We start from the raw sequence: 19,654 nt of genomic DNA, 5'->3' as shown, positions 1-19,654 counted from the left end.
ACCACCTTTGTTTCAATGTGACAGTCTGACCAATGTTTGCTGGTATCTTATCTCTTGGTAGAATGGACAATTCTCCCATCTCCAAATGTGAAAGCTCTGTTGCTTGGTGTGTCAATCATATTGTGTACTTCTTTCATATTTAGTTCACTGACATAGCTATCAAGCCATTTTGCACCACACACTGTCCGTGTGCATGCAGTATCAATCACAGCAGATCCTAAGGATTCAACTATAAACATCTTAGTATCAGAAGCAGATTCATTTTAAAACAGTGTAATATTACACTGCTTTATCTCTGTGTTTGCATTTTCCTCTGTTAGTTTAACTTGTTCATTTTTATGAGGACAGTCTTTAACCCAATGGTAAGTGCTTTGACAAATAGCACATTTTGATCTCCTTTCATATTTGTCCAGTGGATTTGTGCCGGGAAATGGCGCCCTCTTCTGGTTGTCTTGAGAATGTGACTTGTTGGCACCTTTTCTCTGCTGCTCAGTGTAATATGCTGCGTCACTCACTTGCATTCCATCTGTTATTGGTGCGACAGACGTCTTTTCACCAAATATTATTTTTAGTGATGACTTAGATGCAAAAGTCAGCACAGTACAAGCAGTCAAAGCCAACTGTTTCTCCCTACCATCTAGACACGCAGTATCTAGCAACTTGAAGGCTAACACTGCATCCGGGAGAACCATGTCTCTACCATCCAGACAGACAGTATCTAGCAACTTGAAGGCTAACACTGCATCCGGGAGAACCATGTCTCTACCATCCAGACAGACAGTATCTAGCAACTTGAAAGCTAACACTGCATCCGGGAGAACCATGTCTCTACCATCCAGACAGACAGTATCTAGCAACTTGAAAGCTAACACTGCATCCGGGAGAACCATGTCGTACTTGCGCATCTTATTGTACCTCTGTTCGAAATCAATGATGTAGTCCGCCATTGCAACCAAAATATTTCTCGTAACACTGTCAAAGTTTGAATATGCCCCGTAGGCACGGCCTTTCTCTTCTTTAAGAAATACAGAATCCAGTGCTCTGATCAAAGTTCCCATTCCATCATCCTTGTTCAAATCCTCAACGGCTATATCCAGTGCTGTATCTCTCGCTCTTCCCTCCAGCGACAAAACCACCGCAAGTGCTTGCTTTTTCGCGTCCAGATTAGAAACGCGTGTCCAGATTCCAAGTTCATTTTTCAAACTTTCGTACAACCTCTTCTCGTCGAAGCGAGGTGGCACATTGTAGTTATTATCCATCCTCTGCTACCAATGTTAACTCGAAATGACACAACGACAAGGTTCCAGTTTAACAAAGTTCACTATACCGTATGAACACCCACAAAGGTAGCCATTATACTCAAGGCCAGGTCCATCAACGACTAGACTTCCTGCGCATGCGCACTCTTGACTGAGCGATAGCCCCGTAATAACAGAAATATAGGGATACATAAAACAAGAACTTAACAGTGGGGACAGCAAACTGGGATAGGGAGCGATTGAATATGTCCGTATGCACACCAACCAGCTGGTATGCGCATGCTCTGAGGACGTGGCTAGGGATGCCGCCTGGGCCAGCAGCCTTGCGAGGGTTAACACGTTTAAATGTTTTACTCACGTCGGCCACGGAGAAGGCGCAGTTCTTGTTAGCGGGCCGCGACAGTGGCACTCTATTATCTTCAAAGGGTGCAAAGAAGGTGTTTAGTTTGTCTGGAAGCAAGACGTCGGTGTCCGTGACGTGGCTGGTTTTCTTTTTGTAGTCTGTGATTTCCTGTAGACCCTGCCACATATGTCTGAGCCGTTGAATTGCGACTCCGCTTTGTCCCTGTACCGGCATTTTGCTTGTTTGATTGCCTTGCGGAGGGAATAACTACACTGTTCATATTCAGCCGCGTTCCCAGACATCTTTCCATGGTTAAATGCAGTGGTTTGCGCTTTCAGTTCAGAATGCCGCCTTCCATCCATGGTTTCTGGTTAGGGTAGGTTTTAATAGTCACAGTGGGTACATCTCCAATGCACTTCCTTATAAATTCACTCGCCAAGTCAGCGTATAGGTCGATGTTATTCTCTTAGGCTGCCTGGAACATTTCCCAGTCCATGTGATCAAAACAATCTTGAAGTGTGGATTCCAAATGGTCAGACCAGCATTGAATGGTTCTAGTCACTGGTACATCCTGTTTGAGTTTCTACCTAGAAGACGGTTTGTGCAAGATGGCGCCGTGGTCGGATTTGCCAAAGGGGGGGCGGGGGAGGGCTTTGTATGCATCGCAGAAGTTAGAGTAGCAGTGGTCGAGTGTGTTACCCCACACAGAGTGCAATCAATATGCTGATATAATTTAGGTAGCCTTGTCTCAAATTTATATACTGCATAGTTTCCTAAGGACTCGAAGCGAGGCGACCATCTTTGTCGGCGCCATCCTTAGCATCTTCAGTTGGACTTCATTTGAAGTGTTTCTGAAATCCCGGTTGGCTGGAAAAGCTGGACATTTGGAGAAAGTTACCGGAATTTTGCAACCCTAGTATTGAGATAGCCCAAACTTGAAAGGAGCAGGGAGGTGTGTCGGTACCTGTACATGGTCTCTGCCTCGACGTCTCCAAACCAGACCCTCAGGTTTGGAGTGAAGTTCTGTCCCGTCAGCTCCAGCATGGCCACGTCCCCACCACCGTTTAGCTTCACAAACACACAAATACAACAAGTCTAAATGTTTATGTCTTGTTGGCGGAGGAAGAGATGGAGATGGAATGGCGTAAAGGGTCTAAAGGACGTGTGTGTACAAATATTTTTGGAGCACTGCGAGAGGAACGAATAGTTGTTTATGATAGGAATGGAGTGTGTGTGCAACCGTGTGTGTGTCTGTCTGTCTATGTGTGTGTGTGTGTCCCTTTCTAACCTGTAAGCTCTCGACCACAGGCACGGGGGTGACAGGCGAGTGGACGGGGCCCATGCCCTCGTAGAAGGTGTACTCAGCCTTGTCCGTGCTGATGATTGTCCAGGACGCTCCGTCGTTGATCATCTCTTTGTTTGGTTCCTTTGGGCATGGAGTGGCCTGGGGGGGAGGCAGACACACACACACACGTCAAAGGGAGCCAGTAAAGCTTGATCGTAAGATGTATATAAGTAGATGAATATAGATGTGTTTGTTATGACTGTCGCTGTATGCTGGGTAAGTTGTTGTCTCTATGGTGATCTCTGATGTAGAGTTAGATTGAGAGAGAACACCTAAGCGAGGGACATATTACGTGTCACCTTAACATCATATTAACTCAGTTAGAGGATGAGGATCACTCTAAATCGGTCATCTCCCCAAGATGGAATCACAAGGCAATAAAAATCGTAGAAAAACAAAGGCTGTGACCTATTCAAGCAACGGGGACCAGCACAGAGCACCGACAAGCTTTGTCCTCCATTTCTAGGTGGGATCTGACTAACAAATGTTCAATTTAAAGATTGCAAATCTGTCATTATCATAGAAATTAACTAAATGGTCACTATCCAGGAAGACGTTTCCTAAAAAGGTAATTCTGATTGTTTAACAGCAAGTACGTGGTCAAAATTATGGCGAATGGTAGATATGTAGTTTGAGTAGAAGGTATTGGGAGGAAGTGTCTCACTCACTTGAAACTGGATGATCCTCTCTTGGGAAAGGCACAGGTACATGCGCTCTGTGTCCTTCAGGTAGAAGGCACACTTGTGGAGCTGGGAGACGGGGTCGTCTGCATCCAGCAGGGCCGTCTGCTTGTCCACTTTACGGATGATCTGACCCACACAGAGAGGATGGTGTTTAGTTGTCGAGGCAGAAGCGTACAAATCACATCAAGACATTAACTGGCAACTTTAGTTCATGTGCGGGTGTGTGTGTGTTTGTCAGTAATAACGACAGAAAGAGAGATAATTTGACATGCATAAAGACAAAATATATAAAATACAACAACAACAAAAAGGAGTTATGTGAATTGAAAGAGGTGGGGGGGGGGGGTGAGAAACCAAAGTAAAAAAGTGGTGTGTAGTACCAGTCGTGGCAGGGCCATCCCGGTGACAGAGCAGACCAGTTTGACCGTCTGTCCGTAGTGGATATAGCCATCTCTCACAGTGAACTCCTCTCCTTCAGACTCCTCGTCATCCACTGGGAAACACAACCCATGAGATACGGTCACACAACATTTCATTCAGGCTACAGTAAATGTATGTGTGTATATGAGAGAGCGTATAGGATTGATTAAGAATTGAGTGGGTGTGTGTGTGAGAAATGTGAGAATACAGGTATGGGCACGTGCTTGCGCGTGTGTGTATGAGACTCACACAGATGGATGTAGAAGGCACCCCATTGCTGAGAGCTGGCATGAAAGTTTCCCCCCTCCACATGTAGGTAGCGCGTGCTGACCGTCTGGGACCGCAACCGGTTGAACAGGGCCACCTTGGTCCCCGATGCAATACACACTGCAGTAGGAGAGACACACAGAGAGAGAGATAAAGAGACCACACTAAAATGGAACAACCCCAAAACATGTCCCCATCACTGCAAGACGAAATGACTGGGCGATAAGAAGTGTGATTAGAGGGCAGAAAACGGCCGCAAAACAAACACTACAGGTATTTGACAATATTGAACATTGGGTCATTTTCATGCCTCGGTTGTCATCTGTTTTTTTTTCCCCTCCTTTTTCTGTTGCGCCCTCTGAAGAGCAATAACGGCATTGTGAAGGGTAGAGATCAACATTGGTTAGAGTACTTCAAAAGATGCCTCCTTCCTTCCTCCCTTGACGTAATCACTAATGTACAATGATAAGATAGTGAACGATGTATATTGGAACCCTCAATTTCACCTAACAGAGTCATGTTAGATTAATGGTAACCTCAATGAGGGGAGGAGGGAAGGATGCCTTTTCAAAGCATTTGAGCAGGGCCTTATGAGTGATATTGACATGTAGATTGTGTTTGTATAGCAGACCTGCGTATTTGATTATTTGTTATTTAAATAAGTATTACCGGCATATGAGTATTTTCAAATAATGTTTCCCGAATTTTATATGAAAGTATTTCCTAATAATTTCCTATATATAGCCTGCTATTTAAAACTACAGTCGTGGCCAAACGTTTTGAGAATGACAAATATTAATTTCCAAAGTTAGCTGCTTCAGTGTCTTTAGATATTTTTGTCAGATGTTACTATGGAATACTGAAGTATAATTACAAGCATTTCATAAGTATCAAAGGCTTTTATTGACAATTACATGAAGTTGATGCAAAGAGTCAATATTTGCAGTGTTGACCCTTCTTTTTCAAGACCTCTGCAATCCGCCCTGGCATGCTGTCAATTAACTTCTGGGCCACATCCTGACTGATGGCAGCCCATTATTGCATAATCAATGCTTGGAGTTTGTCAGAATTTGTGGGTTTTTGTTTGTCCACGCGCCTCTTGAGGATTGACCACAAGTTCTCAATGGAATTAAGGTCTGGGGAGTTTCCTGGCCATGGACCCAAAATATCAATGTTTTGTTCCCCGAGCCACTTAGTTGTCACTTTTGCCTTATGACAAGGTGCTCCATCACGCTAGAAAAGGCATTGATCATCACCAAACTGTTCCTGGATGGTTGGGAGAAGTTGCTCTCGGAGGATGTGTTGGTACCATTCTTTATTCATGGCTGTGTTCTTAGGTAAAATTGTGAGTGAGCCCACTCCCTTGGCTGAGAAGCAACCCCACATATGAATGGTCTCAGGATGCTTTACTGTTGGCATGACACAGGACTGATGGTAGCGCTCACCTTCTCTTCTCCGGACAAGCTTTTTTCCAGGTGCCCCAAACAATCGGAAAGGGGATTCATCAGAGAAAATGACTTTACCCTTGTCCTCAGCAGTCCAATCCCTGTACCTTTTGCAGAATATCAGTCTGTCCCTGATGTTTTTCCTGGAGAGAAGTGGCTTCTTTGATGCCCTTCATGACACCAGGCCATCCTACAAAAGTCTTTGCCTCACTGTGCGTGCAGATGCACTCACACCTGCCTGCTGCCATTCCTGAGCGAGCTCTGTACTGGTGGTGCCCCGATCCCGCAGCTGAATCAACTTTAGGAGACGGTCCTGGCGCTTGCTGGACATTCTTGGGCGCCCTGAAGCCTTCTTCACAACAATTGAACTGCTCTCCTTGAAGTTCTTGATGATCCGATAAATGGTTGATTTAGGTGCAATCTTACTGGCAGCAATATCCTTGCCTGTGAAGCCCTTTTTGTGCAAAGCAATGATGACGGCACGTGTTTCCTTGCAGGTAACCATGGTTGACAGAGGAAGAACAATGATTCCAAGCACCACCCTCCCTTTGAAGCTTCCAGTCTGTTATTCAAACTCAATCAGCATGACAGAGTGATCTGTGTTAACGAGAGAAATCACTGACATGATGTCAGCTGGTCCTTTTGTGGCAGGGCTGAAATGCAGTGGAAATGTTTTTTGGGGATTCAGTTCATTTGCATGGCAAAGAGGGACTTAATTGCAATTCATCTGATCCCTCTTCATAACATTCTGGAGTATATGCAAATTGCCATCATACAAACTGAGGCAGCAGACTTTGTGATAATTTATATTTGTCATTTTCAAAAGTTTTGGCCACGACTGTACAGTGAACAGAAATATAAATGCAAGTGCTGAGGAGTATTTCTGTCTGTAATAAAGCACTTTTGTGGGGAGAAAATAATTCTGATTGGCTGGGCCTGCCTCCCCTTGGCTGCCAAGTGGGTGGGCCTATTCCCTCCCAGGCCCACCCATGGCTGTACCCCTGCCCAGTCATGTGAAATCCATAGATTAGGGCCTAATTTATTTATCTCAGTTGACTAAATTCATTATATGAACTGTAACTCAGTAAAATCTTTGAAATTGTTGCATTTATATTTTTGTTCAGTATATTTTCAAATACTTATTTCTAAAACGCACTATTTCAAATTCCAAACAGACCTGGGTTCAAATGCATGGGAGTATTTCAATATGTGTATTTGATAATACACTTGTCTGTGTTTTTGATTATTTTCAAATAAATGCCAATACTTTCCAAGTGTATTTCCAAATACGTTCTAATATACATGTTTCCAAAGAAATGTCTTTGAAAGTCATTTAAATACTCTAAATAGTATTTGAACCCAGCCCTGGTTCGTAAAGTGTAGTGTGTGTGTGCGTCCGCCTGTGTGTTGTGTGTGACTCACGATCTGCATTCTTCAGGGACTGCTTCTTTTTGGAGGGCTTGGAGATTACTTTGATTCTCTTGCTGAGGAAGACGCCAATGTCTGTGCTGTTGCCGTAAAACATCTTGACGGACAGCATGAAGTGCTTTCTCTTGTCGGAGTCTGATATGTACAAGGTTTTGGCTGTGCAATAGTTCTGAGGGGGAGGGATGGAGAGGGAGTAGAAAGATGGGCTTATTTAGGAATGGCAGGCACCGGTTAGTATTTGCTTTGGGGTGTATGTGTGTGTGTGTGTGTGTGTGTGTGTGTGTGTGTGTGTGTGTGTGTGTGTGTGAGATTAAGCAACGGTTGTCAGATAGTGCGAGGCACTGTTTTGAGCGTGTGTCTATTTGAGTGTGTGTGTGACATAGATACTATTTGTTATTATTATGAAATAATTATAGACAGAAGGTGAGAAACAAAGAGTAATAGTGTCGTGTGTGTGAGCATGTGAACGAGAGAGGGGGGGTGAGAGGTTGAGAGGAAGGAAGTGAGACAGAGTAAAAGTGAAGGAAAGAATTGTGTGTGCTGCTCCCTACCTTTCCCTCTAGGTTGAGTTGCTGCATCTCTTGGTCAGAGTTTCCTATCCCTATGAAGGCACAGGGCTGAGACTCCTGCTCCGAGCAGCCGTCTCTCTCCATTTGCTCCTTCTTTTTCTTCCAGCCAGAGCCCATCAGGTACACACACGGGGGAGGACAGAAGAACCTGCACGCACACAAAACCATCAGTATAATTGAACTACACACCACTGCCCAGGCTTCACACACACACCAAATTATTAATATGATGACTTTACGCAGACATAACGGAATAGAACAGCCTAGACATTTTTTTCCATGTTTCACTTTCTGCCACTAGATGTCGCTGTGGTATCAAAATACAGTGCATTGCACTGGGAATAAAGTGTCAGTCGATTTCTTTGCGTGACTGACAACTTGGCAAAACATCTACTTAAATCCTTTAAAACTTTGTTTCATTTAAGAGGGGGGGGGGGGGGGGGGGGGGGGGGGGGGTGAAATGTTATTACAATAACCCATTTGGCGAGCTGTAATCTGACAAGAACTTTAGCCAGTACCTAGCCAGTACCTCAGCCTATCAGCAAGACAGGTCAGGAGAAAAATAGAGATGCCAAAAACAACACTTTTACTAGTTTGCTATTGAATTTAATTTATTTTGGGTAACAGACATATACAACAAAATGTACAATGTGGACCCAGAGGATATCACTTGAAAGTATTAATTACAACGCTCGTTTTCAAAGTGGTCCTCGGCGGCATCTTATAAAGTCATGTCACTTCAGAAAAAAATTATAATAAATTCCCCTATTTTATTTTAAAGAAATCCCCCACACTTAGTTTAGATGACTCTTCAACCAAACCAAAGTGCTTTATTTGTAGGAGCTTGTGAGGAAAAGAGGAAAGTCGGCAGCCTATGTTGCTCTCGATATGACTTTGTCAAATGAGACTGTGTGTCTCGTCTGATGAGGTGAGTGACACATAACACGAGTCTGTGTGAGAGTGATGTCTACTTTCAACTCCTACAACAGAGAAGAGAAAAAAGGAGATGGAGCTTTCGGAGGAAAACCCCTGTGAATACAAGCACGCAGGCAAAATACACACACGCAACTCCTTCATGCTCAGAGCTCCTTTGTGTATCAACACACACACTGTGAACACACACAGCTATGCCATGTATTGGACAGGTCTTCCTTATACAGAGGGACACACACACCCAGTGAGCTGACCCCAAAAATTGGTTTGGTCTGTTGAGAATCAAACCCTAACTCACAAATGTGTGTGTGTGACTATATGATTGTGTAACAGTGATCATCCACGCAACACCAGCATACACTTCTCATGTTGGAAGTTGGACCTGTTCCAGTGAGTGAACCACAGGGACTAAACACAGACTAAACAGATGCATTACAGTCGAGTCAAACTGTAGAGAGACTAAGTAAATAACTCCAATAGTTCATGAATAAGTGGTAAAATGTCCTGTATATTAGGCTTTGTGACCGATTATGAAAACTGGAATGACTGGAGGTCTGATGTATCCCTGGGTGCATTGCTACAACGGGTCAGACCCCAAAATGGGCCTCGCTCACATCTCGACCCCGGGGCCCCAGTCAGTGCAACTTTAACCAGAGAGGAGCACGGAGAGTGGAGGAATTCCTCTATTTAATACACACACACACACACCTGCTCCTCCTCTCTCGTGCTCCAAACCTCGGAGGTGTCTCAGTGTTGGCTGAGAGCTCCTGATTTACTAAGAGATAGTCCTGGTGTAATGGCAACCAGAGCTCAAACCCTTTCAGTCTGTCTAACTCCCTATATCTATTTATTTACTTCACCCAGGATGACCATATTAAGTACAGCTGAATTACTCTCTACACACACACACACACACACTCCACCATTCTAACCCAACCTACAACGACTAGGCAACATCTTACCCACTTCTCTCAATTCATTACCCTTTACTTACCTCAGTGTGCTCCCCAACCCTTTAACCCTACATGTCTGGGGGGCAAGAATGTGCCCTACCTGCCTAACCTTACCATCCCCTTGCCATCTACACTTTAACCTCTTATTCCCTATGCCCTACACCCCTAACCCCTGTGTCTCTATGGCCTTCACCTGAATGTGCCCTGCAGAGAACTTAAATGCTCACTTCCCCGTCTGACCCGCGGCGGGAAATGGAAAGCCGGAGAGGCCAAAACACTAACGTCACACACAGACACATTGGAATGCGGCTTTGCTTTTTTCTCTACTGCCTTTTAGTCCATACTATTAACCCACAAATTAAATTGAAACCGGGAACTCTTCAACATGCCTTTCTAGGTATGGAATGTGTGAGGTATGTGGGAAATCGGGAGAGTATGGAAAGCGGTGTGTAGGCTAAGTGGTGGTTGGTTACCTTTTTTCATTGCCATAAGATTTCTGTGCAACTTTTGCATGCAGGATCAGGACAGTTTGGTCGCCTCGCTCCTTCAGGTAATTCCGCATTGCTTCCCTGAGAGGAGAAGCGAGAGAAAGAGAGGGGAGGAGAGAGAAAGAGGGGAGGAGAGAGAAAGAGAGGGACGGAAAGAAGGAGAGAGGAGCGAGAGAAAGAGGTTTGTTATTCATCCATTCACATAAAAAGTTAGATGACAGACGCGACAAAGATAAAATAGATGAGACTAAAAAACTGGAACATATGAAAACTTGGGGTCACTAAAACTAACACCTGAAACATAGAGAGGTAGGAACATGGGATGAGGAAGAAAAGCGTACAAGTTCCACTTTGAATAGCCAATTCTCTGGTGTGCTGAAGGATATGTTGCTTACACACACACACACACACACACACACACACACACACACGCACACTTTGGGCAACAAGCTATGTTCTCTCCAGCTGGGCTGAGTTGGGGGCGGGAGGGGGGAGGCACAGAGGGATAGTGCTTAATGAGGGGGAAGGAGAGGAGAGAGAGAGGAAAGAAAGAGAGGGAAAAAGAAAAAACACTAAAGCCCTGAGCTCACCACCAAAGAATCCACATCTTGTGTCAAAATGTTGCAAGGTCCGTGCTCCAATTACTTTTGTCAACTAAGCAAAAACATTCTCATGCCGGCCCCCCACACACACAACAAAAAAAAAAGTTCAATATTTTTGGAATGTTAAGTCCTTACGTTAACCCCGCAATCGCAATAATCCACCCCTGTGTGTGAGAGCTTGCTCAACATAGTGGCAACATTTTGTGACAAGAGTGGGTGTGTGTGTACTAGCTGAGAAGCACACAGCTAAAGAACGGCCCCTTTTGCACAGATGTCAGTGACACCTGACATGCCCGGGTGCTCCGTGGGCCCAGAGAGGGACACACACATACACACACACTTCTACATTCTGCTCCACTCTGCCACACGCATGGGTTGGACAGGCCTTCCCATTTACATTTTTTGGGCATTTAGAAGACTCTTATCCAGAGCAACTTACAGTTAGTGCATTCATCTAAAGATAGCTAGTTGGGACAACCACATATCACAGTAAGTACATTCTTTCCCAACAAAGTCAGTGCTAGTAAGGAGGGAAGAAAGTCCATAGCGAGTATTAAATTGCCCTGTCCCTTAATCCCGGTTGATGTGTCAACAATCATCTGCAAGTTATGAGCAGTCAGCAGTTCACACACCAAGTAGGCTACTGGGAAAACAGGCAGCACTTAAAGTAGATGACCCTCGCTAACAAAAAGACAGTACTAGACCACAACAGATTAGGACAAAAAATATACTTATCACTACTGGAGATATCAGGAGTCCTCTAGCTACAGAATGAAGCCTTTGTTATGGAAAGCAAAGGGCCCCATTGAGACACGAGAGAGGGAGGGAGCGAAGGAGGGGGTGAGCGAGAGAACGAGAACAAGGGGGTGGAACCACAGGTTACTGCACTTCACGAAACCATAGTGGAAAGGGCTAGGCCAGAGAGAGAGAGAGAGGGATAGAAAGGAGAGAACGAAGTTCAGAGAGAGAACATAGTCCAAAGCAAAGCCAAGTCTAAATCCAGCAGCATTTGATTCAAATTATTTTCCTTTCTTTTAATGAGTTCGAAATGGATACTACTCAGCAGCGCCTATAATCATCTGATGCTATGGTGATCCCCTTCACTGATATTTCTAGACTGGGCATTGGGCGTGCCCTCACACACACGCACATACACACACTTCCTGACCCCTGGCCCACCCTGGAGCCCACAGCCCTGACTGATTACAGAGGAACACGCTCGCTCAGTGCCTCACATGATGATGTCATGCTTACAGTAGGGATGGAACGATTCACCGATACACATCGGTCCCTGTTTTGGACGCGAATGCGTCGGTCCGTGGGACCCCAAACCAATCCAAACGTAGCATGCATGATCGGTTATTGAAAACGACTAAAATATTACGAATCACCGGTTCACTCAAATGTTTTGCAAATATTACTTTCAATCTACTTTCCCGAAAATACTTATATATTTTGTGACAACTGCTGCGTCCTCTCCTTCAGTGTCGAACTAAGCATGTCACCGTTTCACTGATCAACAAGTCATTTTGCATGCTTAACAACCCAGTCGATATCAGCAGCCTAGTCAAACACTGTGTGTTGCTTCGCACGCTGACCACCGCAGGCCGTGTTCAGCGTCAGCATTCAAATGTTTGTAAAATGGCTGGCCAATATTAGATTTGATTTGTTTATTACCGAAATAAAGTCACCTAAGCAACTGCCTGAGACAGGACTCATCTGGCTATACCTACCAGCTGATCAGGGCTTAGGCTAGATTTTATTTTGATTGTTCAGGTTCACAATCAGCACTAGTTTTGCTCTAAACAATTAGTGTGTATGGCCATTGTAAGATATACAGGGAAAAGTTGATAATTTCATGAGGGCAACAACCACTTTTTCTACCCACACTGCACTTCGAAGCAGAGGAAAATAAAACTTCCAAACGGTCTAAACTAGGGATGCATCGATATTATATTTTTGGCCGATACTCAGGAATTTTCCTTGCCAAAAAAAACCCTGATACGAAACATTTTAGCGGCCTTTTAAGCATTCTAGTAAAGTTAAATAGTTGAAACACACACACGCAAAAAAGTCATTTTGTTGGCATATATGTATGTCTCCATTACCAGTAAAACAGTTAAGTAATATCAAAACCTATTTCTTTCACTTACTTGCTGTGCTGTTTCGTTGTTCATTTCTTCAGTCATTTCATTCTCAACCAGGATTTCATCATACACGGTAAGCAGTGAAGTTTCAGCTGTCTGTCCGTGACCTCTTCTGTCGTGGGTCCTCTTCATCAGTGCGCAATGTCACTGTGTCCGTTTCCATCTTATCCACTTGTCAACATTTCACGTAAACCCTGTCTGCATCGAAGTAGCGGTCCTTGTACCTAGCGTCGAGCATGGTCGCAACACAGTAAAGAGGCTCAGAGAGAATGCCACCGAATCACTTGTTCACAGCCTCGAGTAGAGTACTTTTGCGAGTTTTAACCCAACGGTCTGTGTTGGCAGTTTTGTTGAGCAGGTATTTCAATGCCATGACACAGGGTATCACTTCTGCTGCAGACGCAGTTGATGAGCGTATTTCTCAAGTCAGTTGTTCGAATGGAGCTAGGAGTGTGTCCAAGTTTCAAACATGTTCTCAAATGCTATTGAAATGTGCAAAACGGATGTCAAAGCTGATGTGCATACCTATATAACGTAGGTAGATGACATAATGACACCATGAAAAATACTGCGCTACACGTGCAACACAGCATTCCTAACCTAGCCCACATTGTCTGCTGTGTGGAGTTTCATAGGAAGATAACAGAAAGGCCATATGCAATGTTTGTGCTGCTATTATTTCCCGAGGAGGGGAGAAAGTGAAATCTTTCAATACCACAAAACGAACGACTCATTTGAAAGTGCATCACCTCTAGACATTCAGCGGGTACTTAGAACAAAAGCAGAGAAAAACTAAGCTCACATTTCCAACAAGTTCAAGTCGAGCAGTCATTTGTAAGAACATTTTCAGCGAGACAACTCAAAGGTGAAATCCATTAATGCCAAGTTAATGGAATTCATTGCCTTTGGCAATCCACTGTTCTCTGTCGTGGATGATGTTGGCTTTCGCCGACTGGTCGAGCACCTCGAGCCCCGGTACACACCAAGTAAGCGCTATTTTTAAGACGTTGCCCTACCGGAGTTACACAGTATTGTTGAAACGCACATCCATGAGCTTCACGACTGACATTTGGACCAGCAGTGTCAGCTCCCTGAGCATGCTGAGTCTGACAGCGGAATTCGTACTGAGGAAACCCGTATTGCATGCTCAAGAATGTGCTGGTTCTCATACCGTTGCTGCTGAATCTTTCCACAGATTCTCGATTGGATTCAGGTCTGGACTTTGACTTGGCCATTCTAACACCTGGATATGTTTATTTTTGAACCATTCCATTGTAGATTTTGCTTTATGTTTTGGATCTTTGTCTAGTTGGAAGACAAATCTCCGTCCCAGTCTCAGGTCTTTTGCAGACTCCATCAGGTTTTCTTCCAGAATGGTCCTGTATTTGGCTGCATCCATCTTCCCATCAATTTTAACCATCTTCCCTGTCCCTGCTGAAGAAAAGCAGGCACAAACCATGATGCTGCCACCACCATGTTTGACAGTGGGGATGGTGTGTTCAGGGTGATGAGCTGTGTTGCTTTTACGCCAAACATAACGTTTTGCATTGTTGCCAAAAAGTTCAATTTTGGTTTCATCTGACCAGAGCACCTTCTTCGACATGTTTGGTGTGTCTCCCAGGTGGCTTGTGGCAAACTTTAAACGACACTTTTTATGGATATCTTTAAGAAATGGCTTTCTTCTTGCCACTCTTCCATAAAGGCCAGATTTGTGCAATATACGACTGATTGTTGTCCTATGGACAGAGTCTCCCACCTCAGCTGTAGATCTCTGCAGTTCATCCAGAGTGATCATGGGCCTCTTGGCTGCATCTCTGATCAGTCTTCTCCTTGTATGAGCTGAAAGTTTAGAGGGACGGCCAGGTCTTGGTAGATTTGCAGTGGTCTGATACTCCTTCCATTTCAATATTATCGCTTGCACAGTGCTCCTTGGGATGTTTAAAGCTTGGGAAATATTTTTGTATCCAAATCCGGCTTTAAACTTCTTCACAACAGTATCTCAGACCTGCCTGGTGTGTTCCTTGTTCTTCATGATGCTCTCTGCGCTTTTGACGGACCTCTGAGACTATCACAGTGCAGGTGCATTTATACGGAGACTTGATTACACACAGGTGGATTGTATTTATCATCATTAGTCATTTAGGTCAACATTGGATCATTCAGAGATCCTCACTGAACTTCTGGAGAGAGTTTGCTGCACTGAAAGTAAAGGGGCTGAATAATTTTGCCCGCCCAATTTTTCAGTTTTTGATTTGTTAAAAAAGTTTGAAATATCCAATAAATGTCGTTCCACTTCATGATTGTGTCCCACTTGTTGTTGATTCTTCACAAAAAAATACCGTTTTATATCTTTATGTTTGAAGCCTGAAATGTGGCAAAAGGTCGCAAAGTTCAAGGGGGCCGAATACTTTCGCATATGTATGTATGCATGCATATATATATATATGTGTGTATGTATGTATGTATGTATGTATGTATGTATGTATGTATGTATGTATGTATGTATGTATACACATATATATACACACACACACATACATTCATACACATACATATATATATATATATATATATATATACACACACATATATATATACATATACACACACACATATATATACATATACACACACATATATACACACACATATATACACACACACACATATATACACACACATATATACACACACATACATACACACACACACACACACATATATATATACACACACATATATATATATATACACACACATATATATATATACATACATACATACATACATACACACACATATACACATATATATATATATATACATACATACATACACACACATATACACATATATATATATATATATATATATATATATATCACTGGCTATGTCATAGCAATTATTTTTAAATAAATATTGATACATTACTAGCTCAAACACATTGAATCTGCTAAAAGTACAAACGCATTAGTGGGCGATGGGGATTTCAAATCAAACGTGGGGGGGGGGGGGGGGGGGGGACAAAAAGCAAACATTGCCCCTCTTATCTGATAGTGGGATGGTAGATACCACTTTCCCTTATGGCTTAGGACAGATGCCTACATACACCACCCACTCAAGTCAGCTCAGACAAATCCAGCTCAGAGAGGGCCAGCTCATGAGCATACTTTAAATGTAGAGGTCAGTTTCACACTTCTCCACTTAATGGTCCCGGTTAGGATATGTGGAGGGTAGGCTGATCCTGGATCTGTGCCTAAGCGACAAATTCTAGGAGAATAGAGGTATAAAGACTTGAGCGGCCATATCGGTGAAGCCAGTTTTGCTTGTTGGTCGGATGTGTTTGTACCTAGTACCTTGACTTGCCGGGGCAAGGAGGAAATGAATGTTTCAGATTTCACTTTTGAGGAAGTGTGTGGGTTAAATTGGAATTTTCATGAGGTGTGTGGGTCATGAAGTATGTTGTTGCCACCTCACCAATATGGCTGCTGCCCTGTGAAACTCATGTGACACACAGAGACAGAGAGAGAGACAGAGAGAGAGACAGAGAGAGAGACAGAGAGAGAAACAGAAGAAAAAGATAGAGATTGCTGCAGCATGTATGCTGACAGAAAACCACTAACACATCCCTGCATCCAAACGTTAAAAACAGGCTATTTTCTAACACACACAGAGACAGAGAGACAGAGAGAGAGTTAAAGTTAAAGCAAGAAAAGGCCCTGGGTTATTCCAAAAACAGATCTTCACAGAGAGATCCTTATTCATTTCGAAGTCTCTTTGCTTGGGAGTAGCATTGGTCAAAAACCAATGAACTGTTTGAATGCATTTCAAACCTGGTTACAAATGGCTGGTCCTATAGATAGAAAGCTGTCCCATGTTTAAAAATGTTCTTGGTTCAGAAGTGGTCCAAGTTCGCAGCAGCCGTCCTGGATGAGGGGTGATGGTTGAGATGTGGTTGCCGTCGTAGGGCGTTCAGTACTCTGTGTGTGGGGTAGGCACCATTCATCTCTCACACTCCTGAAGGGGGCCAGACGGCACAGGGCCAAGTTCACCCAGCGTTCACACACACAATGTCTCTCTCTCTCTCTCACACACACACACACACACACACACACACACACATTGTACATTTCCCTGCTCCCCTTTATTGGAGAACTGTTGAGTAGTTAATTACACATCAGCCTCTGTCTGTCTGGGCCATGTTTCCTGAGAAGAGCAGCTAACAGTTGTAAGGAGGAGAAGGAGAAATGAGAAGGAGAAATGAGAGTATCCCGAATACAGAGCGGCCACACTGGCCAGGGTACAGCTCCAACTAAACTTCCTATACACACGCACAAAGGCTATAAGGCTATTTAAAAAAACTGTGTGATGGACACACACACACACACACACACACACACACACACACACACAGAGGAAGAACGAGAGGGGTGGGGGGACTACATGACCTGAGTCATCTGATTTGAGAGAGGAAGTGACAGATATGTGCCCCAGTGAGACACAGTACACGCTACAGGCTACTCTATAAAACAAACGCAAAAACACACACAGATGACCAAGGCACGCAGCACAACAACACACAAACAAAAGAGGCATGCAACAAGACGTGAGGCACGCAACTACACTAGATAGCACGTCAAAAGGAGAACTGAATAGGAGAATACTGGACAGCAAAACTAGGCACGCAATGAAAACAAGGCATGGTGTTTAAACAATCCAACAGTCACAGAATCATCAAGCAACAGTGAGGAGCTATATGACAGGAAAACCAACAAGCAATAGGGATATTACTTTGTGTACCACTGATGGAGAGAGAGAGGGAGCTATACAGATAACACAAAGGGCAAAGTGGGGGTCAGTAATTGTGTGTGTGTGTGTGTTAGGTTAAGCCGGGCTACAGCTGCAGCAGGGCAAAGTAGAGCAGACAGGCATCTGTCCAGTACATCTGTCACAGCGTCTCACCCAGACCCCCTGTGGACCTGCAGCTAGGAGGCACGCTTACACACACACACACACACACACAGCTCAATTTAGAGTATTAGACCCCCATTAGTGCGCACCCCTTTGGATCACAAAGGGGACATTACGCGCGTTCTCAACCCAGGAGCTTGGGTTAAATGAAAACATCGACAGTTTCTCACTTCAGTCTGCATATCCCCTTCTATTGATTTTAACACACTGTGTGCTGAGAATAGGCTGTTAAATAATTTTTATTTCCCCCCCCGATGTGAACTTCATTTGTGATGATGTCAATTAAAATCACAACAACAAATAAATGTTTAGAAATCCCCCGAGCAGGCTAGGTGAAAAATCTATTGATTTGCCCTTGATCAAGGCACTAAACCCTAATTGCCCCTGGATAAGAGTGTCTGCTAAAATGTCAAATATAATAAATGATCCCTACATTCATATAGCCTATTTGTAAGTCTAAGATGGATTCATATCTTACAGCATTTATATCACAGCTTCTGATTTTCAGAATGAGCCCAACTGTCGAAGGCATTTCCCCCGAAACATAAGCCTTCTCCAAAGCAACTAAACCAGGCAGCTTTTCCAGCTGTGTACTGCCTTATATTTTCCATCTGAACAGCTGGACAGCCTGGCTGACAGTGGGGCCCTAAAGGACCCAAAACGTAGCTGTCTTTAGCAGCTCGTGGAGGATCCGGGCTTTTAGCTGTCCCCGTCACTGCCAAACTAAAAATCAACAGGGCCACACTTGGGGTTAACTGCAACACAACCTCGGCTACACAAACACACACACACACTCTGAAATAACCAGCGTCTTTCTGCGTGTTCCCGATCGTCAGTAACATGTGTTTTGTGCATGTCATTTTTATCTGGGCACTCATAAGGCCTGGACAAATGGAGAGGCCAATGAAATCCAGGGGACTGGCAGCACATGAATGGAGAGGGAAAGAGATCAAAAAGGTCCTCTCCAATACGACGCCTGTGTGTTCCAGTGAATGCACAACCCCTCATTTCCCCCTTGGAGCGGCAAGCGTAAACAAACATTTTTAAAAAACACTCACGTGCTCTTCAGGGAGCTCCGAAGGCTCAGCAATGGAGACAGTCAGGAATGGCAAGGTGCACACACACACACACACACACCCCTCCCTAAAACCATGTACTGGAGAGGGCGGTCATGGTCAGGCAATCCTCCACTCTCTCTGCAGGCTGGCTGACCCAACAGAGCAAAAGGACCATTGGACTAAACCCCTGCTGTGACCTCAGTATCCTGTCCTCAACCCTTTATTTTATTTTCATACACACTAACTAGCCTGACCGCTGCAGACATCCAAGAGAGGGATGGAAAACAGCTCACTTTAACAACATCCCATCCCTAATCATTACCATGCATGACAACCCCTGTTGAACTGTGAGCAGTCTATGCAGTCAATAAAAACAATTACACTGAAATGTGTCTGATATCTTCTTATAAACATCGAATCTTTGATTTCATTCAAGACTTGTTACTTTTATCTCAGTGAAGAAGTGATAAGCTTAGATGGTTCTCATTACTATTATGATAGTTAGTATTATAGTGGCAATTCCACAGCAACGGCATTACGCTGAGACTCAGATTGCTTACTTTAAAATGCATGCCAAGCAAATACCATTTGTTTTTCAAAGTTTAACAAGTCATTTTTACACTGAAAATTTCACAAAAACACATCTACTGGAAGAACTGAAGATACAAAGTTTTGGAAACAGAATTAGAGTCAAATATATTTTTCAAAATTATGTGACCACGTTTTCCAAAAAACTTTGGGTG

At 43.8% G+C, this 19,654-nt stretch overlaps 1 protein-coding gene across 1 annotated transcript in view; it reads right to left on the bottom strand.

The window, feature by feature from the left end:
- The window catches only part of LOC139416204 (recombining binding protein suppressor of hairless), a 93,744-nt gene that overhangs the window by 7,935 nt on the left and 66,155 nt on the right, over positions 1 to 19,654 (bottom strand). The window contains exons 3-10 of the mRNA XM_071164600.1: positions 10,119 to 10,214; positions 7,742 to 7,907; positions 7,185 to 7,359; positions 4,300 to 4,437; positions 4,011 to 4,123; positions 3,616 to 3,756; positions 2,891 to 3,046; positions 2,567 to 2,670 (exon numbers count right to left, since the gene is read on the bottom strand). Of these exons, the coding sequence (XP_071020701.1) occupies positions 2,567 to 2,670; positions 2,891 to 3,046; positions 3,616 to 3,756; positions 4,011 to 4,123; positions 4,300 to 4,437; positions 7,185 to 7,359; positions 7,742 to 7,907; positions 10,119 to 10,214 (1,089 nt within the window). The remainder of the gene's footprint in view (positions 1 to 2,566; positions 2,671 to 2,890; positions 3,047 to 3,615; positions 3,757 to 4,010; positions 4,124 to 4,299; positions 4,438 to 7,184; positions 7,360 to 7,741; positions 7,908 to 10,118; positions 10,215 to 19,654) is intronic.

Source organism: Oncorhynchus clarkii, chromosome 9 (assembly GCF_045791955.1).
Source record: "Oncorhynchus clarkii lewisi isolate Uvic-CL-2024 chromosome 9, UVic_Ocla_1.0, whole genome shotgun sequence".
Taxonomy (NCBI): domain Eukaryota; kingdom Metazoa; phylum Chordata; class Actinopteri; order Salmoniformes; family Salmonidae; genus Oncorhynchus; species Oncorhynchus clarkii.
Note: the sequence above shows the minus strand (reverse complement) of the source record. Positions and strands in the feature narration are given on the sequence as shown.